Source organism: Carassius carassius, chromosome 36, assembly GCF_963082965.1.
Source record: "Carassius carassius chromosome 36, fCarCar2.1, whole genome shotgun sequence".
NCBI lineage: Eukaryota > Metazoa > Chordata > Actinopteri > Cypriniformes > Cyprinidae > Carassius > Carassius carassius.
In genome coordinates this window covers 2060043-2081571 of record NC_081790.1, presented here as the reverse complement: position 1 = coordinate 2081571, position 21529 = coordinate 2060043, and the positions used below count along the sequence as shown (strand labels likewise).

The following is a 21529-nucleotide window of genomic DNA, read 5'->3' as shown; positions in this document are numbered from 1 at the left end:
TCAGTGTTGAAAACAGTTGTGCTGCGTAATATTTTTTGGGAAACAGTGATGCATTTTATTTTTCAGGATTCTTTAATAAACTTCAAAAGAACAGCTTTTGAAATAGTAATCTTAAATGTCTTAGCAATCACTTTTGATCATTCTAATGCATCCTTGATGAGAAAAAAAAAAAAAAACGTAACCTCAAACTTAAGCACAGCCTTGTGTGTATACATTTTTTGGGGAATTATTTAAGTAATTGTATGAGCACAAGTAATTTCAGCCAAACAAACTCGTTGAGATGTTTTCGATTTATTGCACGTGAAGCCTTTGCAGCCCAACAGTGCCCACCGCAGGTCAGGAGAGAAACTGTTGTATTACATCTAGCACAGGTTGAGGAGTCGTCCTCGGCCCCTGAAGAAGTCCAGACTCCAGACGTCACATCCACGCAGGAACATGAGGATCCGCAGGCCTCCGTCACCCCTCCACCCTCCACAATCGAATCGGGCCTCGCGTCGGGTCAGGACAGCCCGGAGGATGATCGGGAATCCCCTCATAAAGAGTTTCACTCCGCTGTGCTAAAAGCTCTGGGCTGTGACGCCGAGTCTGAGCGTGACGGGCCGTCTGCAGGTATCGCCTGCCATCTGCCTGCGGAAGACCGCTCTTTTTGGGTTTATTCTGACTTTGCTGGGCTCTGTTTCTTTCTTCCTGTCTCTCGCTGTCCCTGGTTTCAAACCTTGGTGATCCAACACGCCTGTCTGCACCCATCCCGTCCCGTCCTAAAACACCCTGCTCTGGATCTGTTAATAAAGACTGCGTATCCCTCGTCCGCTCTTGTAATCTTAATCCTGGACTGCGGGCTCTTCGCTGTCCTCTGAAGTGGGATTCGCTGCTCTTCCTGTTGGGGTTTATTTCTATGTTCTTGTGTTAATGAACCTCACTGTGGTGTCTCTAATGGACGTCTCTGATTCTGATGTGTGAGATCTGACAAACGTTGTTTTCTGGTTCTTACCTTTACCTTTTTTACTTTATAATGCAGATGAATGTGATTTATTGTATGATATAATTATATAATGTGCTGTTATAATATCTAGTGATTTGTAAAATTGGATAGAATCAATCTGATACAATACTATATTGCTGATACTGGAGTTCTTAGTATCATTAATAATATACTACTGTAGTTTTTGAATTAGTTATTCAAAATGTAAAATTCAAAATAAAAAATAATTTTTTGTTTTAATTTTTAAAGGATTATTAGTGTTCAGTTATGTTTTTCAATTAATATTTTGAATCCGTTTTTATATTAATTATTTTCCATTTATTTACCAATTTTGTTGCCTGTGTGTGTTTTAAGTATCATTTAATATACTATTTTTATGAATAGGATATTAAAATGTTTTTATTGTTGTTTTTTATTTTACTCCCCTCAGTTTGACACATTGTACCATATTTACATCAGGGATGCACAATATTATCACAACGTTATCGCAAACTAAAAAAAAATTCAATCGGTTCACTCCGAGCAGAATCGATATTTTAACGTTTCTGTTCTGCCAATAAGACGTATAACTCGTGTGCCCAGAGTCTGTTGGCGATAAGATCTCTGCACAGGGGAGACTTGATTTTGTTTCCAAAGTAAAGCAAATATGTACATTATCGGTATCGGCATCAGTTATAGTCTAAAATCTTTTTTTTTTTTTATATCGGTATATCAGATATCGGCAAAATCCAACATTATGCATCCTTAATTTTTTTTTTTTAATCAATCAATGTAAAAACTGCACTACTTCCATGTGGTCGTGGTTATTATCCATAGTGTTTTGGTGTCAGATCTGTCCATTTGAAAAGGTTTACAGACTGGACTCTGATGATGATCGTGTTTTCTCTCCAGGTCAGACACTGGAGATTGAAGAGGGGAAAGTTCCCAGCACCACCTGCACTCCTCCCAGCTCACCTGTGCGTGTGGAGGAAGGTACGTCTATCCGATCTGACAACGTCTCTGAGCATGAGCCGGTTCTAGGTGTCTAATGTGTGTCTTTGTTTGTTAATTAACATTTTTAGACATTTATTGCTGTTCGTAATAACAGACCAAAGGGCATCACTGATGTTTTGTTTTAGTTCCCCTTCCCCATAATTCTAAAATAGTCTGGTCTGACACTTTTACGGGGTTTCTGTACAGTTAGAGCAGTGCAGAACTTCAGACAACTGATTTAAATCCATTTTATTGGAGGATTAGGGAAAAATCTATTAAAAAAAAAAGTAAAAATAATAATATTTTGTCTTTTATTTTACCCTTTAGTTTTGTTTTTGAGAAGCTTTTTTTTTTAATCTTAATATTTAATTTTTTTTTACCCTTTTGGTCTTTATTACGATGGATTACACCCTTCTTATTAAAACATGAGCTGTTATATTGATATTATAAAATAAACAATGCTTTATAGGTAGCGATGCACCAACATTTTCACTTTTTTGACATTGATACCAATAACTGTATTTTAATGATTTTAAAAGAGTGAGATTAGTTAGTGAAATTATTATTAGTAGTAATATAATAATTCATTATTATAAATCTTCACTATATGCCGTTTTATAACAAATAGAACAAAAACTAAACTAAAATGTATAAATAAACATTTTAAAAACTTTTAGGTTTTTTTCTGACAAATCGCATTCATTCTGCTTGTTTATCCAATATTGATATAGTCACTAGTAAACCATGCAACAGTAGTATTTTAAGGCCTCAAAAAGGACTTTTTCTAAAATAAATTCAGGTGTAATCCGATCTAAGAAATGTCTTCCGAATCGCCCGTCTTAAATGTTCTCATTCACCCTTCATGCTCATTTCTCTGGGGTCTTTAAGAATGGCTTGGCAACCATTCTTTACTTCCGGTGGTCTGTGTATCTCTTTACGGTTTCTGTTCATTTCTTTTTAATTTAACCCGGTGGCTGTGATTTGATCTGCATAGACATACTCTCTCTACTTGTGCTTTTTCTTCTTCGTGGCTGCGTCACAATCAGGAGATGGAAATGCAAAAGAATACCTGTTACCATAGTAAGTACCTCACCCCCCCAACGCCTGTGTTTGTTTTCCTGCTGCAAAGCTTCACTCAGCTCACTCTTCTGCTGTCTAACTCATCTTCTGTCCTCACTTTCCTCTGAGATTCATTTGTTGTGAGGGATGATCTGCACCGGTCCGCTCCAGTAGAGTCATGCGGTCCATTACCGCAGTAAAATGGGTTGCAAACCGCGTTTCTCATAACGTAAAACTGCATTTGAAACTCATTTTAACTTCTGTAATGTGACTGATTTTATCAGGATTTGATTGGATGTAAACCTTGTTTACCTTATTGATTCATTTTTCTTTTCTGTACTGTCACAGCAGTTCTTTGTTTTCAAAGTTCAATTTTCTGTATGAGCTGGAAGTTGTTTTATTTAGTTAGTAACATTTTATTAAAGCACCTATTTTTTCCACATTAAAATAACATTTTAACTTCTTTAATGTGACAGATTTTTATCTATCAGGATTTGTTCGGATTAGTTAGACCTGTTAGTCATTATTGTTTTACTTTTCCATCTTTTTTAGTTCATACGAGGAAGTTATTAACAAACAAATTTGGCAACATTTTAAACCTTACGTCTAATGCATTATATCTTTTCTGAAATAATTGTAAGTTAAAATCCATTTTAAAATGTGCATATTCCTTATATCAGAAATTGATTGGTTGTCATGAGTTTAAACGCAATATACTAAAGTTGTAACAGTGATTAGATGCATATTATAATGCTATTCTGTCATAATCATAAAGTGCCATGTAAGGTTTTTTATTTGTGAAATAACATGTTGAATTGTGCAATGTAAGTCCAAAGACTCGTTTCCTTATTATAGATTTAATTTTATGTCATTTTATTGGTCAAACACTTGATTGATATAATTATAATATTATTATAATAAGATGTTGTTCAAACTACCTGGAGTTCGGTGAGATCATGCTAGCAACAAATCTCTCCCTAGAAACTTCTGCATTTTTCCTCTTTTTAACTTGCATAACAATAACAATCAAGGATCTTTAATATGCATTTTAAATGCAGTCCAGTATTGCTTCAGCAGAGCAGGTAATGTATGATTATGCTTCTGGTCTGGCTCTCTATACAGATCCACAGTGTTTAAAAATCTCTTTCTCTGTTTATGATTGATGCGTGGTTTAAAGCGTGTGGCAGGTTCATCTCTGTAGAAATCAGATAGTAGTGAGCGTTGTTTATGTATGTCTTTGTTGATTGCTCACAGTAAGAGCTGAAATGTCTCTGGAAATATTAATGTCTCATTTATAAATGTGTGTGTTTTGCGTTTGAAGAGCTCGGATTGAATCCGTTTTGATGCTATTTTAGGATTTGATTGGCAGAAAAATAATCCAGGTTACTGTATTAAACGATTTAATCTGCCTGGCCTTTAACAGTTTGCAGATAAGAAGTTGATTTGATTTTAATATAACTGATTAACACAGTTGAGTTGAGTAATCAAGTAATGAGTAATAAAGAAACGTGATTATTTTAATATTATATCAATATAACATTAAATTGTTCTACATATTAACTAATATGTTTTTGATTTTATCTGTCTTAAATTCATTTGTAAAACATAAAATAGAAATGATAAATTATTGATAGTCCTCTTGATTCTTGGGTATATTTATTTTAAAGTTTGAGATGTATAAAATTTAAAAGTAATAATTAATTTGATTAATAGTTTAATCAATTAACACATTTGTAAGTGAATATTATATTACATTTTTCACTTTTCTGAATATTTTAAGTACTTCTTTATTTTCTAATATTTACATTGTGTCAAAAATGTATTTGTACAGCATAAATATACTGCAATAATGATTTAAATTGTAGCACTTGGATATTTAAATTGTTGTTAAATATATATTAATTTAATAATATAAATAATGTTATTTAATATGTAAGAAAATATTATTTTTGAGAGTCCTGTATTTTTTTTAAAGCATTAATATTTACAATTGCTTGAATCTAGTTCCTAATTTTGCAAACTAGGCAAAGTTTTTCATGATCCAAACTGGTTGTTGTGTTTGCTTAGTACTAGTTTGTAGTTAGTTTTGGTTAACTAGATACATGCATTGGGTTCCAAGTGTTTCATGCTCTGGCAATTTGATAATTAAAGCTAAAGATTAGCATATGTATTTTGACATCAGTGTAGTTTTGCAGGATGGTCTGTTTGTCAGAGGTTTTCACGCTTCATGCATTAAGAGCCAATCGTTGAGCGCTGGATTTTCCCCTGGCCGGTTTGAGCTGATCTACAAACTCACTATTATATTTTCCCATCCTCCTCCACAGAGGCACAACAGGAACAAACGTTCAAAGACGAGAGTGACGCCGCCACTTTAAGACAGACCCTCCCTGATCTGACCCCCGATGAACCCTCAGAAGTCGCCGCCCTCCCTGCAGAAGACCCCGCCCCTGGACAGGCTGACTCCGCCCCTCAGCCTGAGGGGGAGGAGCCTGTCGCAGGGGACGATGCGGCTGGTGATCACGGCAGCGACGAATCGCCCAACAAATCCCCATCGAAGAAAAAGAAGAAGTTTCGCACCCCGTCGTTCCTAAAGAAAAACAAAAAGAAGTCTGAAACCCAGTGAGGAAGCTTTGCTCCGGCGTTTCGACAATACCTTTTCTTTAAATCGATTTGCTTTTGTACTGTGTTCACATTTAGTGTGCCGATCTTTTTATTAAAGCCTCATGTTGTTTTATTCTTTTAATAAATGCTGGCTGAAGTACAGCTCGTTAAGCATGTTCCACACACATCTGTTTTTATGAAGAAAATTGCAATCTGAAAACCAATAACCACTATAATGTCTCGGAAATGTATCTGATGTAATTGTTAGAGGAAATGAATTAATGAAAGAGTTCCTTCTGCTGTTCGCTGAAAATCTTTGCTCTGCTGCATGTTTATGATTTTTCAAATCATATCTATAAACATCTTAAAAAATAGAAATAACCTGGAGTGAAATAATCATAACATCTCATCTGGCCACAGTGTAATATAAGCTTACGATAATATTCTGATCAGCGCAGATTTGTTTTCGGATGGAAATCGAATGAGTTTTTAAAATGGGTGAATCTCACAAAACCTGTTAATTACACATTTCATACCGAAGTCAAAGCAAAGAAGCCATTTTTCAATTTTCTTTTAAGGAAATGAAGCCTTTATTGTGATATTTTCATAAAAAGAAGCACACTTTCCTCCCAATTCTCTGGTAAATACACGTTTTTTAGCACGAATTCTAGGAGAATTGGTGTCAAAATGTGCTATGAAAGTAATGTAATGCAAAATCTCTCTGATTTCACACGTCATTTTCTTAACGAAAAAATTCAATGAAATTATTATTTTGTGAGATTCGCCTGTATCTGTATCTAAACGTCTCCTGTTGTAATGTACTAAACACAAACCGCTTTCCCTTCATGTAAATGTTGTTTTAAAACTAGCTGTGACTTTTACCCTGCCGTAATATGAATCACCAATGTTTGCTTTTTGCTTTTTTATATATATATATATATATGTAGTTATTTTTTAGCTCTAGGTTGTTTAGTTTCATTCAAACACATCAGTAACTTGATGACACTGTTGTAAATGACACTATTGAACATCCTGTGTAGTTCCTCACAGACTCTGTTATTGAAGTTGCAGACAGCCGCTGTTATTGATTATATGTGTGTTCTGGTTTACAGACACGTGGCGTGTTTTCATACAGATGCTCACAAACACACACTCCTCAGTGTGTGTTCATTTAGAAACACTGAAAATATTCACTCAACTATCCTGAATAACCACAAAGAAATGTGCTTCAAAATTAATGTCTGAATGAATCCCACAAAGAAACATACAATTCATAATTCAGCACGAATTTGGGGGAAAAACATGAGGCTTGCATAAAACTAAAACAAGGACCCTTTATTTTTGCATATATATAATTTTCTTATTACTGTAATATAGTAATGGAAATTGTTGTTTATTAAAGCATAAATTTTAGTGCAATAAATATTGTGTGTATATATATATATATATACTTGCAAAAATACATGTCAGTAATGGGAATATTTATTATTATTTTGTTTGACGTTTTATTCCAGATTTAAATATTCCCAATTTTCTATTTAAAAATTGTCTATTTTTAAGACCCTTAAGTTTCATACAAACTAATGAAAATATATTTTTCATTATGGTAAACCTATTTTGGAGAGAAAATATGCAAAAGAAATTAAATTGGTTTTCAAATTAGGATTAATTTTAATTTTCATTCTTTTGATTTGCCGTTGAATTATGACTTGCATGTTTCTTTACAGATTTCGTGAGATTCATCTGTTGTTGAATGACTAACCTGTGCAGTATATTATCAGGTCTCTAATATGATTGTAACAAACTGCTCTTGAGTTTAACACACGCAGAAAGGAGTGAAATACTAACCTAATCTTTCATTTTTGATGCTGCAAATAGCTTTTGGCTTGTACATATAGGAATTCTGGACCAATGTGAAGCTGACAGTGCAGTTTGAGTTTGGTTTTGACACTATAGAGTCTGACTAACAGCCACAACACGAGCGTTTGCTGAAGGACTGCATGGCATTATGGGCTTCTAGCTTGTGTTGTTAGTCCTTTGCACAGCTGTTCTTCATTTTTAGTTTCTGTTGAATGCTGTTCTTTTTTTCCTTCCAGAATAATTGTATGTAAAAACACAAGTCTCTTTATCATGGTACTGTATATTTGGCAACCATGAATAAAACTCCATCTTTAAAAATCAGCCTTGATTTGATTGTTTCATTTATAAAACAGGGCTCGTATTCACAAAACAAAAAACACTACTAAAATTAGCTCATACTTGCCAATTTAGGAGAACATCTTAAGAATAACGAGCGTGTCAGTTCTTCATGAAGGACTACTAAATGTATTGCTCTTAGTATTTCTTATTTATCATTAGTAAGCGTTTTAGCACTTAAGCTAACTCCTAAATCTTAGTCAATAAAACCAAATCTGAAACTATCCTGAAATGGCAGTTATTGCAGATAACATCTGAAGTAAAATTCATTTACATGCACATAACATAAAATCTAATTCTGTGTTAGTCGCTTCACCACCTGTGTGCAGTTTAGAAAGCAATTAGCAATCCAGTAATTAGTCTATATATAAATCAGTGGACTGACCCTGGTGATGTTTGGAAATGTGTCTAGCATGTAGTTCAGACAAAAGATTGGTAATCATTTTAGGTCCCGATGATTTAATGTTTCTGATGCACAAATTTTTTCTGAAAGTGTGACTTTTGAGATTAATGTCTTAAGTGACTTGAAATGGCATCTAGATCTTCTTTTGAGGAGGATTTGTCTTGTCCTGTATGCTGCGCCCTTTTTATAAATCCTGTAGTTCTGTCCTGTAGTCACAGCGTCTGTGAAGATTGTGTTCATCGGTTTTGGGAAGATAAAAGACGTAAAGAATGTCCAGTTTGCAGAAGATCTTCAAAGGAACATCCTCCAGTTAACTTGGCTTTGAAGAACCTGTGTGAGACCTACCAACAAAATCTGAGCCGCAGACCTTCATCTGGAGGCGAAGGTGTCTGCGGTCTTCACAATGAGAAGCTGAAGCTCTTCTGTCTGGATGATCAAGAGCCTGTGTGTTTGGTGTGTCGAGACTCCAGAAAACACACCAACCACAGATTCTCTCCTGTAGACGAGGCCGTGATGGACAGTAAGGTCAGACAAAGAATTAAAATTATTCTGACACTCTTGGTTTTATATACATCAAGGATCAAAATGCATCAGCAGAAATTCACTTTGTCCTGTCTCTGTAATATATTAAATAAAGGCAACGGTTTGTTCAACTCAGGAGATTCTCAAAGATGCTCTGCAACACTTGGAGAAGAAGCGGGGAATATTTAAGAGTTTTAAAGAGTGTTTTGATGAACGTGATGAAATCGTCAAGGTTTGAAGTAAACATTAACTCTATTTTAGGAATTTAAATGTAAGCTTGATCTAGTTTGGCTATTGTTATAAACGGTCTTAAATTTCAGTTTAATGCTCAACATGCTGAGAGGCGGATTAAAGCCGAGTTTGAGGAGCTTCACCAGTTTCTTCGTGATGAAGAAGCGATAAGAATAACAGCACTGAGAGACGAAGAGAAACGGAGGAGTCGGATGATGAGGGACAAGATTGAGGAGACCAGCAGACAGATTTCATCTCTCTCTCTCAAACTATCAGAGACACAGAGGAGCAGATGAAACGTGATGACGTTTCATTCTTGCAGGTCTCGATGAATTATAAATAAGTGACACTTTCAGTGAACAAAACCAAATTCTGATTCGTTTGCCTCCACCCCTTTCTTTGCAGAACTTTACCTCCACATTGCAAAGGTTTGTGTCCTTCCGGTTTCTCTTCTCCGTGGTTCTGAACTCAACCCTGCAGTCTCTCTTGACTTCTGAATGTTATATTTTCAGAGCTCTGTGTAACCCGCCGCTTCCAGAAGCCTTTCCTGAAGTGACTATCAGGTTCTCAAATCACCTGACCAACCTGAAGCTCACGGTCTTACAGAAGATGCAGGACACTCTTGGTGAATGTGCGCATGACCGAATATCATCCCCTTCATTTGATCACTACTTTCACTTCTTATATTTGCTCCAAGAAAGCATGAAGACCATACGTGTGCATGTAAAACCTTTTCATTACCTGATTGGACACACTTCTAGTGTTGTAAAAATGCAAGTTTACGTGGCATCATTATTTAAATACTTGGCATTTTAAAGGCTGCTTCTAAATGTATATTCGGTATAAAATGGAATGATTTAATTTGTGGCACTTCTAATTAAGTGACGAAAAGCAGTTGTAAATGCATATTTTGCACCAATAAGACAGAACAACACCACAACATGTAATATCTAATTATTTTAGGCTATTTATATTTATCTTGCATTGGAAAGGTTTTCTTGATCTCAGTGAAAATCTCATGATTTATTCCAAAACCTGTACTAAGCCTGGAATAATTCTCCAGAGTGGTATTCAAGAGTGTATTGTGCTTTGGGCTTTGCAAGACTTTGCATAGTCTTGTGCACGAGCTCTAAAGTGGCTAAGACTGCATGTGTTCGTATTTGTATTTGGACAAGGGAATTGTTTTCCATGGTTCTTTAATTGTGTATAATTATGTCTCTGTGTTCTCTCTTTTAGCCTCATACTTCATCAAGCCATCTCATATTCAATCTGATATGGCTGCAATGGAGATTTCTTCCAATCAAGAGGAATATAAAGGAGGGATCCTCCAGAGGGATGGAGGGAACTGTTTAAAAATATTTGGAGGTCAACGGTCTAATGGAGACCGACAGCAGTTTCCAGATCATCTGGACTGTGCCACTGATTTATTCCCCGCCCCGGTCAGCACCACAGAACCAACCTACAACCTACCCATGATCCACAGAGGTCCTCCTGTGTCACAGATCATCCGCAGCCAGATTATGACGAGTATGAACTATGGAGAAAAACTAGTCGTAGGCCCCCCTCGGTTGAAATCGCGGTTTAGGCGCACGAGTGTTCCCTCTCCACTGGATTTGGCGTTTGGAGCTTCGACCAATGCTTCACTTGGGGGTAATCCTCAAGTGGACTTGAAGTTTCTGACATTCAGGGGAGGTGACTTCAGTCTTCAAGATATGGTGATCTGTAACCATGAAGTTCAGATTTAGTTTAGATACTCCACACTAGGATATTTAGTCATTGCTAATTATTTTGTGGTTCTGTCACAAGTAATTTCTTTTTTTTTATTATTATTTTAGATTTAAAAATAAACATATAAAAAATGTGTGTCTTATTTAATAATTTAAAAGAAAACTGGGACAAAAAAGGACAAGAGCACTACCACCACAAAAAATAGCAGGTGAAGGTGTGATGAAGTTGTGCCTCCTGCTGGCTCTGTACTGCTCTGCACAGTCAAAGTTACTTCAACTAAAAACATGCATGGGAACGGTTTGTGTATTTTTTTATATTATTACCATTAGCTACTAGACGTTGAACTTTTGAAATTTTGCTTTTATTTTTTCATTCAAATAATTAACAGCAAAAAATACTCATGAAAATACTCGCAGCGTCTGCATTCGGACGTTTTCCAGACCTGCCAACCTGTATGTTTTTAGATTGCACTGTTACAATGTAATTGTGTGGGATTGTTATTTTTATTTTTTTAATAGATCACCTTTTAGCACATAATATTTGCCTACATGCTTACATTCACTTTATTTGTTTAATACAAAATACGGAGATATATGCTATGGTGTACCATGAATCGGCCAAAAAATACAGAGATATGAATTTGTGCTCATATCACATGCCCTATACAGAAGTGTACTGGAGTGGGGGTTTTTTGTTTTAAAAAAAAAAAAACAAAGTAGCAAAAATAAACCAAACCGTTTATCTCCAATAATGCAAAACTGAAGCCCTTGAAGATTTGAGAACCGTAACCAGAAATTGCATGCAATCTTTGGAGATAGGTTTGAAACGCGTTATTAAAGAAATGATACAGTGATTTATACGTTTTCAACTGATTTTCACCCTGAAATGGAGATTTCTAATGATCCAGTGAAATCTAATGAATGTAAGCCTTTTCAAAAAGTGAACATGAAATGTTAAGAATGAAAGCACATAAAACAACATGATTCATGAAATGAACTCTGAACAGTTCAAAGGGAAACCATTATAAAAGCTGATATAAAACAATAAACTTTAGACAGACATCTGATGATCTTGTTCAGTCGACACTGAATACTTTATTACTATTTCTGATGATGGTTAACGTTATATTGCATGTTTTTAGGAATATCGGCTGTGGATATGAAGCTTTTTGATTGGAAACAGACTTCTGAGAGTTAAAACCAGATTATTACTTCACTTAAAACAGAAACTTTGGAGATGGATAGACACAACACTTTGAAAATGACATCTAGATCTTTTTCTGAGGAGGATTTGAATTGTCCAGTGTGCCTTGACTTGATTTTTATAGATCCTGTACTTCTGTCCTGTACTCATAGCATCTGTAAACATTGCCTTCAGAGGTTTTGGGAAAAATAAGGACATAGAGCATGTCCACTCTGCAGGAGAAGAGTTTCAAAGGAGCCTCCATTAAATCTGAATTTGAGGAACCTGTGCATGGCCTACCAAGAAGAGAGAAGACGGAAATCTTCAATAGGAGATGAAGCCATCTGCAGCCTTCACAAAGAGAAGCTGAAGCTCTTCTGTCTGGATGATCAGCAGGCCATGTGTTTGGTGTGTCGAGACTCCAGAAAACACACCAACCACAAATTCTGTCCCCTAGATGAAGCTCTGACAGATAATAAGGTAAGAGAAATGATTTGATGAAATCATCGCAATAATTAATGATGAGCCCTCTTTAGCTTTGATAACATAGTATATTGGTTGTGGTGTTGTTTTGACAAAGTTATGCAACATCACAGCATTTATTTCCACCAAAATGCATACATTTTTGACTGAGATCCTGTGTTAACAAAGGGACAGTCAAATCACTCAAGACTTTGAGCCTAATAAATCTTGGCCTCCTGGATTATGGCCATAAGAAATCTCTTTTGACATGGTTTTATGAGAAATGAAAAGCTACCTGTGAATAAAATAACCTGTTAATATGTTTCTAAATAGTTGGTATATTTATTCTCGCACATTAACATTTGTAATGAAAAATCATTGAATAAATGTATTATGTGAACTTTTTACTCCTCTATCCATATGTGAAATAAAAGATGCAAAATCTGAAATAAGAAAATAAACAAAAACCTGAAAGCAGACTATTTTTCTGTCGATTTCTTCCAGGAAAAACTCCAGGATTTACTGAACCACTTACAGGAGAAACTGATCAAATTTGAGGATTTTAAACAGAATTTGGATAAATCTGCTAAACATATTAAGGTTTGATATGCTGAAGCTTATATATTTATTATGTTTCTATATATATTTTATTTCCCTTTGATATGGACCGAGTTTAATCAAATCTTTCTGTGAGCTCAGGCTCAGGCTCAATGCACAGAGAAGCAGATTAAAGAAGAGTTTGAGAAACTTCACCAGCTTCTGCGTGATGAGGAAGCGATCAGAATAACAGCACTGAGAGAAGAAGAGAAGCAGAAGAGTCAGAAGATGATCGACAGGATCGAGGAGACCAGCAAACAGATCGTATATCTCACACGCTCCATCAGGGATACAGAGGAGCAGATGAAAGCTGGAGAGGATTCATTCCTGCGGGTGTCAACGAGTTTTCATTATGTTTAAACATTTGGAGACAACTGCAAATATATCAAATTCATTTTCAGAGATTAAAACTGAGTTCAGTGTTGCTTAATAAATTGTATTTCTTTTTTTGTTACAGGACTTAAAGGACTCATTGAAAAGGTTTGTAGGCTGTTTTTGTTATCTGAGTTCTGTGATCTGAACTAAACTGACTCCTGAATGTTTTCCCAGAGGTCAGCATGGTCTGTCGGATCCAGAGAACGTTTCAGAAACGCTCATCGATGTTCAAAAACACCTGAGCAACCTCAAGTTCACCGTGTTACAGAAGATGCAGGAAGATATTAAATACAGTAAGTATATTATTAAAGCTTCTCTTTTTACACTTGTCGAAAGTTTGGATCAAGTTTAGACTGCATCTCCTCTCAGAGTCTTCAAGCTACAACCACCAAACTTGAGTCCGATCTCGAGACTGGTCTGATTTGGGTTGCTCTACTATTTCTAACTGATCAGACTTATGATTTTTGTGAAACGGATTATCAAAAGCCCAACAGACTTTCATTGAGGGGGTCTCAAGAGGGGGAACAGTTTTTACAATGAGATTTGAGTGTTTAAGCTGTCTGTCACTAGCAAAGTTTAATGACTAGCAACATGCTAATCATTCGCTATTTTAACATTATGATAATCATGCTAGAAACACGTTAACAACAAATCTTAGCAACATGCTAACAATATGTTAATCATGCTAAAATCATGATTAGCAACGTGCTATTCTTACAAGATAATCATGATAAAAACACTTAACAACAAATGCTAGCAATGTGCAAACAACATGTTAATCATGCTAGAAACATGTTTAACAACAAATGCTAGCAATGTGCTAACAACATGCTAATCATGGTAAATCATGCTAGCAACATGTTTACATGCTAATCATGCTAGAAACACGTAAACAACAAATGCTAGCAATGTGCTAACAACATGCTAATCATGTTAGATGTAAACAACAAATGCTAGCAATGTGCTAACAACATGCTAATCATGCTTGAAACACATAAACAACAAATGCTAACAATGTGCTAACAAAATGCTAATCATGCTAGAAACACGTAAACAACAAATGCTAGCAATGTGCTAACAACATACTAATCATGCTAGAAACATGTAAACAACAAATGCAAGCAATGTGTTAGCAAATTTGGTAATCATGCTAGCCACATGTTAACAACATGAAAATCATGCTAGAAACACTTTCACAACAAATGCTAGCAATGTGCTTACAACATGCTTAACATGATAACTCATGCTACAAACATAATTAGCCACATACAAATAATTTGCTAATCTAACAACATGTTAATCATGCTAGAAACATGTAAACAACAAATGTTAGCAATGTGCTAACAACATGTTAATCATGCTAGAAACATGTAAACAACAAATGCTAGCAATGTGCTAACAACATGTTAATCATGCTAGAAACATGTAAACAACAAATGCTAGCAATGTGCTAACAACATGCTAATCATGTTAGAAACATGTAAACAACAAATGCTAGCAATGTGCTAACAACATGCTAATCATGCTAAAAACATGTAAAAACAAATGCTAGCAATGTGCTAACAACATGCTAATCATGCTAGAAACACGTAAACAACAAATGCTAGCAATGTGCTAACAAAATGCTAATCATGCTAGAAACATGTAAACAACAAATGCTAGCAATGTGCTAACAGCATGCTAAACATGACAAATCATGCTACAAACATAATCAGCCACATACAAATAATGTGCTAATCTAACAACATCATGTTAATCATGCTAGAAACACGTAAACAACAAATGCTAGCAATGTGGTAACAACATGGTAATCATGCTAGAAACATGTAAAAAACAAATGCTAGCAATGTGCTAACAACATGCTAATCATGTTAGAAACATGTAAACAACAAATGCTAGCACTATGCTAACAACATGGTAATCATGCTAGAAACATGTAAACAACAAATGATAACAATGTGCTAACAACATGCTAATCATGTTAGAAACATGTAAACAACAAATGCTAGCAATATGCTAACAACATGGTAATCATGCTAGAAACATGTAAACAACAAATGCTAGCAATATGCTAACATGCTAATCATGCTAGAAACATGTAAACAACAAATGCTAGCAATATGCTAACAACATGCTAATCATTCAAACTTCAAGCTTTTATAACTGCTTCAAACTTTCAGGCTAGACTTTCTCAAGCCAACTTCAAAGTTTATTCACAAAATGTACTCGTCTAGTTTGATTTTGTAATATAATTTATATTATTTATTTAAATAAATGCAGCCTTGCTGAGCGGAATAGACTTCATTAAAACATCCTAATTTTTGTGCATGCGTCCTCTCTCTTCAGCTCCGGTGACCTTGGACCCCAACACTGCTCACAGTAATCTCACGGTGTCTGATGATCTGACCAGCGTGCGATTCAATGATGAGGAAAAGCTGCTTCCTGATAATCCCCAGAGATTTGACAGTTGGGAGTGTGTTCTGGCTTCAGAGGGCTTCGACTCAGGACTTCACTGCTGGGACGTTGAGGTTGGAGACCTCACAAACTGGACCTTCGGTGTGATGACCGAATCTGCTCAGAGGAAGGGTGACATTCTGACAGAGAAGGGACTTTGGGTTCTTGGGTACGCTTCTGGGGAATATTATGCATTCATTACACCAGAGCAGTCGCCTCCACTGACGGTCAAGAATAAACTCCAGAAAATCAGAGTTCAGCTGAACTATGAAAAAGGAAAACTGTCCTTCATCGATCCTCTCAATAACACATTCATTCACACTTTTACACAGAAGTTCACTGAGAAAGTCTACCCATGGTTTGGTCTTCGCTGTGATATCTGTCCTCTGGTGATCTTACCAGTCAACTGAAGAAATCATTTAGAGACGAAATTACTGAGTAGAGATGACTCCGATTTTAACTTTAAAATAGAAAGTTTGTTTTGTGAGCATTTGTAAATCAGTTCACTCTGACATGTTTTAATGTCTGATTTTTGTGTCTTAATCTGAACTATTTTAAAAGGCATCTAACACATTTCTTAAATTATCATTATATAGTTTAATAATATATTATAACATTCTATTTCTGTGAAGCTGCTTTGCTGCATGTGTATCATGAAAAGCAATGCACAAATAAACAAGAGTTGATTTAATGTTACCATGCTTTGATGAACAATATCTTTACTATATTTTCCAAAACACATTTTACCCTAAAACTTTCCAGTCAAAAATGACCAAATAAGGGTTAATGGTGTAGCGTTCAGTTGCTGTTAAATAGAATCCTCTTAAATGCATAGATGGTACACATCAAGCTTTTCTTGCGATTTTGTAGCCATGTACTGTAGATCACTATAAGATATATAGTATATTATTTATAATGTAAAGCGATTAGTCCTGGTGCACATCCCTTTTCCTGAATTCAGTCGTTTATTTCTCGATGTACACTTCAGTGAACAAAGTGCACAGATGGTGATGGAGACGTTTTACAGGAAATTAGGCCTTTGTTTCATCAGTTTTGTTTTCAAGGAAAGCTTAGCTTTCAGTTTCAGAACTACAGAAAACTGGTTTAAAGCGGTTTACACGTGTCTATGTGTGAGTCCCATGAATGTAGACAGCAATGAGGTCTGCTTATTGTGTTTATTAACTCATTCACAGTATTAGTGACCAGAGAGCTGATAATGAACGATAAACAATCGCTTTGAATGGTTCTGATATGACAATACTAAGCATGACTTAAACCATTTACTTTCATGGTTTTTACATTTTTTGAGTATAATTTACAGTGCAGTAAATCAAACCAGAACATGGAAACATTTAGCCACTATTTGTCACAGGTAAGTAAGGACTGACAAATGTAAAGTTGAAATATGATTCATAGCAGCTGATCCGTGTAAATATTTACATTCCTCCCACACCTACATCACTTCCAGTACCAGTACTCTTCAGGAATGAGGGGAATCAAGAAACAAGCCGCAAACAGCCAAGAATCATTGCTCTGACAGATGAGTGCACTAGGTGGATTCTGATTGGCTGTCAATGTTGTCATTGTTTGCAAACTGAAAAAAAAAAATGTGTTTCTCTGTATCATTATCATTCTAGTTGTTGTGTGACTCTGCTATGATTATAATTAGAAAGTTATTAAAACTTCATCATTATTGTTTTCCTTCCTTGATGTGAACGGGCCTTTACAAAAGGTTTGAATTACAAATGATCATTGGATAACATACATGCAAGTCTGTTCCTCATGCAAAGTGCCTTCCATTCTTTCAACATTATTTGGTTAACCAGAAAAACTTTTTTTTTTTTTTTTGTGAAGAACATTTTAAACAATGATTTTGTGCAATGGAAAGTTTCCATGCATGTTGAATCATCAGTGCCACTAAAGAACCTTTATTTTCAAGAGTGCATGACTTCTGAAGTCTTCAAGACATGAGTCATACAGAGCACTTTAATGGTGCTTTTATCATTCCTTAATTTGGCTTATTGAGTTATTGTGAATTAACATCTGAAGACTAATAATAAACGGCAATATTATGGCCTAAAGATTTAGACTTTAGACTTAAAATGTTGAAATAATGAATAGATCTTGAGTCTGAGAGGATCCGGTTTACCTGCATTGTACAGAATGAAGCAGATTTCTCAGTGTTGAGCTCCTCCCACTGGATTTAAAGACAGACACACCTCATCTGATGTTTTAGCTCATATCTTGCTTCATACTCTGTATGTGCATTTCTGCCGTGGATGTGAAGCTTAAAAACTAGTCTAAGACAGATTTGGACGTGTAAAATGGCATCTGAAGGTTTTACTGAGGTGGACTTCACTTGTCCTGTGTGCTTTGACTTTTTCATAAATCCTGTTGTCCTGAACTGCAGTCACACCATCTGTTCAAACTGCATCCAGGCGTTTTGGGAAAGTAAAAGAATTAGGGAATGTCCCATGTGCAGAGAGATATCGACAGTGAATGATCCTCCGTTAAATCTGGCATTGAAGAACCTGTGTGAGACCTTCCAGCAGGAGCGAAGTCAAAGACCTTCCTCAGGAGCCGAGGCCGTCTGCAGCGCTCACAAAGAGAAGCTGAAGCTCTTCTGTCTGGATGATCAGCAGGCCGTGTGTTTGGTGTGTCGAGACTCCAAACTACACACCGACCACAGCTTCTGTCCCATAGATGAAGCCGTGCACAATAACAAGGTCAGAAATCTGATTTTACTGATTCAACCAAATGTGTGTAATTTGAGGTTTTGGACAGTATACACACAGAAGAATAAATGAGATGTTGAATGAGCTGAAGCCCATTTGGAAGCACACTAAAGCATTTGCTAATGTCTTTTATCATCTCATTTGTTTTCAAACTTAAATCTACGGAAGTCCATTTTAGACACTGATTTAAAAATAAAACCTGAGTGAAATTCACAATTCTGACAGAAAAAGCAACAATTCTGTGAAAGAAAAAAATCTGAATTGAGTGAAACTTGCATTTCTGCGAGAAAAGTCAGAATTTGGAGATATAAACTCGCAGGTATGAGGGAAAAAAGCAATACTTGTGAGATAAAAAGCCACAATTACCTTGTTTTATTTTTTTATTCAATGGCAGAAATAGGCTTGCATGCATCCGATCCATGAATCTGATCAAAAAAAATTTCTGAATTGTGGTTGTGTTGTAATTTACAGGGAGTGGTTGGAGTTAGTTTGTTAGTTAGTTAAAAGGTGTCACTGGTTTCAGTTTATTTTCAGCCCTCCCTCCCTCCAAACACATTCCCTCCATTGTGATATCAAATAAAAGAGAAACAATGCAATAAATCATTAAAACAAAAGAGCCAGGACACTATTTCTCTGTTGCTTTGGTATCACTGTACAGTAAGTTTTTATTACATAAGTTAACCACTTCCGTTAACTTGAACTAAGAATGAACAATACTTGTACAGCATTTATTAATAGTGTTATTTTTACGAAATTAACTAATGCATTGTTAAAATTAAAAGTTGTTAGTTAATATTATAATGCACTGCGAATTAACACGACTTACATCAACAAAGATGAATAAGTACTGTAATATATTGTTCATTCATGTTAGTTAATACATTAATGGAAGCTAATTGTTAAAGTGTTACTGTTGCTTTCTTTCAGGAGAAACTCAAAGCTGTACTGGAAAACTTACGGGAGAAGATGGGAATATTTGATAATTTTAAACAGACATTGGATCAGACTGCTGACATTAATAAGGTTGGAAATAAACAGTGTGATTTAAGTACTTCTGGATGCTATAGATATAGTTTGGCCATTATAATCTGCTGTTCATTTTCAGGTCCAAACTGAAGAAGCAGAGGAGAAGATCAAGAAGGAGTTCGAGGAACTTCAAGAGATACTACGCAACGAAGAAGTGGCCAGAATAACAGTACTGCAAGAGGAAGAGAAGCAGAAGAGTCAGATGATAAAGGAGAAGACTGGGAAGACCAACAAACAGATCGTATCTCTCAAATGTGCGATCAGAGACGTAGAGCAGCAGATGAAGGCTGAAGATGATTCATTCCTGCAGGTGCCCATGAACGCTCATCTACAGAATCCCAGTGTTATTATTAAGACAGGTGCAAATTCATGAATGTCATTTTCAGCAAAAAAAAATTTCTTTCTCTTTGTCTTTACAGAACTTTAAGAGCACATTGCAAAGGTTTGTTGTGTTTCCTGTTTCTCTTGTGAATTCATTGGCTCTCAGCCAAAACAAGAATTCCTGAAGGTTTTTGTGTGTTCCAGATCCCAGTTCAACCTGCCAGATCCGGGGAATGTTTCCGATTTGCTGATCAATCCCCAAGAATACCTGAGTGACCTGAGGCTCACTGTGCTCCAGAAGATTGACAGCTCCAGGGAGGAGCCCAGTGTGAGGGGGGCCCAGACTAACAGACGGGGCCACAGTTCCAGAGGGGGGCCCAGTGTCAGGGGGGACTCCACTTTCAGAGGAGGCCAGAATTTCAGAGGGGACCCCAGCGTCAGGGGGGGCCACAATTTTAAGGAGGACCCCAATAACAGAGGGGACTCCAGTTCCAGGGGGGATGCTAGTTTTAAGGAGGACCCTACTTCCAGAGGGGGACACAATTTTAAAAGGGGGCACCACCCTAGAGGGGACCCCAGTTTCAGGGGTGGGCAAAATTTTAAGGAGGACCACAGTAACAGAGGGGACCCCAGTTTCAGGGGGGGCCACAATTTTAGGGAGGACCACAGTAACAGAGGGGACCCCAGTTTCAGGGGGGCCCACAATTTTAGGGAGGACCACAGTAACAGAGGGGACCCCAGTTTCAGGGGTATGCAAAATCTTAAGGAGGACCAGAGTAACAGAGGGGACCCTAGTTTCAGGGGTGGGCAAAATCTTAAGGAGGACCAGAGTAACAGAGGGGACCCTAGTTTCAGGGGAGGTCACAATTTTAAGGAGGACCACAGTTACAGAGGGGACCCCAGTTTCAGGGGAGGTCACAATTTTAAGGAGGACCACAGTAACAGAGGGGACCCCAGTTTCAGGGGGGGCCACAATTTTAGGGAGGACCACAGTAACAGAGGGGACCCCAGTTTCAGGGGTGGGCAAAATCTTAAGGAGGACCAGAGTAACAGAGGGGACCCTAGTTTCAGGGGTGGGCAAAATCTTAAGGAGGACCAGAGTAACAGAGGGGACCCTAGTTTCAGGGGAGGTCACAATCTTAAGGAGGACCAGAGTAACAGAGGGGACCCCAGTTTCAGGGGAGGTCACAATTTTAGGGGAAACTCCAATTTCCGAGGGGATCACAGGGTTCACAGTACTGGGGGAGCACATAGATTCAGAGGGGGCCGGAATTACAGAGAGGCCTTTAATAGCGAGGGGGCCAAAGCTCCAGAGGGTGCAGAGGAGTTCTAGGGGGGCCCTGAGGGCGTCACATTAAGCTTAGCCAGCTGTACCCTCAGCCAGCAATAAAACTATACAAATAAGTAAAAAATATGTTGCATTCTGAAAATAGCAAATGCAAGAAATTGAATTTGAGTAACCTGCACTGAAACTATTTCTATTCAGAAACTACAAAGAAAGGGGAAATAAGAGTGAATTAAATATGAAACTGTATTTTTTTTACTCTCTAGTAGTTTTTATTTTGTTTACAACTTGGTGCACATATGTTAAGCATAGAGGTTTATTATTTCCTCATGAGTTTTTTGATGGACAGGTGGTTGATAACAGACAACGGCTTAATGACGGTGATTAACATTCACACA

The 21529-nt window shown here is 36.6% G+C and overlaps 3 protein-coding genes across 15 annotated transcripts in view; all 3 read left to right on the top strand.

The window, feature by feature from the left end:
- add1 (adducin 1 (alpha)) overlaps positions 1-6287 on the top strand; it is a 32980-nt gene extending 26693 nt beyond the window's left edge. For 5 of the 13 annotated variants that reach the window (XM_059525754.1, XM_059525755.1, XM_059525756.1 and 2 more), the window contains 3 exons: positions 367-609; positions 1874-1954; positions 5338-6287. In XM_059525754.1, coding sequence (XP_059381737.1) covers positions 367-609; positions 1874-1954; positions 5338-5636 — 623 coding nt within the window. In that variant the 3' untranslated portion in view covers positions 5637-6287. Of the gene's footprint in view, positions 1-366; positions 610-1873; positions 1955-3000; positions 3036-5337 lie in introns of those variants that run through there. The other 8 variants (XM_059525762.1, XM_059525766.1, XM_059525765.1 and 5 more) reach the window with 4 other exon arrangements.
- A 2039-nt stretch (positions 6288-8326) lies between these two features.
- LOC132116527 (E3 ubiquitin-protein ligase TRIM39-like) lies at positions 8327-16277 on the top strand. Its single transcript, XM_059525412.1, has 11 exons — positions 8327-8738; positions 8851-8967; positions 9056-9259; positions 9372-9591; positions 10203-10493; positions 12091-12356; positions 12843-12938; positions 13038-13268; positions 13393-13415; positions 13485-13603; positions 15657-16277. The coding sequence occupies exons 1-11, from the start codon at positions 8340-8342 to the stop codon at positions 16172-16174; spliced, it is 2484 nt and encodes an 827-aa protein (XP_059381395.1). The 5' UTR covers positions 8327-8339; the 3' UTR covers positions 16175-16277.
- Positions 16278-18036: 1759 nt separating this feature from the next.
- LOC132116526 (E3 ubiquitin-protein ligase TRIM38-like) lies at positions 18037-21179 on the top strand. Its single transcript, XM_059525411.1, has 5 exons — positions 18037-18490; positions 19427-19522; positions 19605-19835; positions 19945-19967; positions 20051-21179. Exons 1-5 carry the CDS (start codon positions 18089-18091, stop codon positions 21177-21179), a joined length of 1881 nt encoding a protein of 626 aa, XP_059381394.1. The 5' UTR covers positions 18037-18088.
- Positions 21180-21529: the final 350 nt, after the last annotated feature.

What these genes read in the sequence shown, in the direction of transcription:
- LOC132116526 (XM_059525411.1), top strand. Translation starts at nt 18,089, where the DNA reads ATGGCATCTGAAGGTTTTACTGAGGTGGACTTCACTTGTCCTGTGTGC. An exon ending in AAGATGATTCATTCCTGCAG is followed by an intron (nt 19,836 to 19,944) that starts GTGCCCATGAAC and finishes TTGTCTTTACAG; the next exon opens with AACTTTAAGAGCACATTGCA. An exon ending in TTTAAGAGCACATTGCAAAG is followed by an intron (nt 19,968 to 20,050) that starts GTTTGTTGTGTT and finishes TGTGTGTTCCAG; the next exon opens with ATCCCAGTTCAACCTGCCAG.
- LOC132116527 (XM_059525412.1), top strand. Translation starts at nt 8,340, where the DNA reads ATGGCATCTAGATCTTCTTTTGAGGAGGATTTGTCTTGTCCTGTATGC. An exon ending in AACGTGATGAAATCGTCAAG is followed by an intron (nt 8,968 to 9,055) that starts GTTTGAAGTAAA and finishes CTTAAATTTCAG; the next exon opens with TTTAATGCTCAACATGCTGA. An exon ending in AATCTGCTAAACATATTAAG is followed by an intron (nt 12,939 to 13,037) that starts GTTTGATATGCT and finishes CTGTGAGCTCAG; the next exon opens with GCTCAGGCTCAATGCACAGA.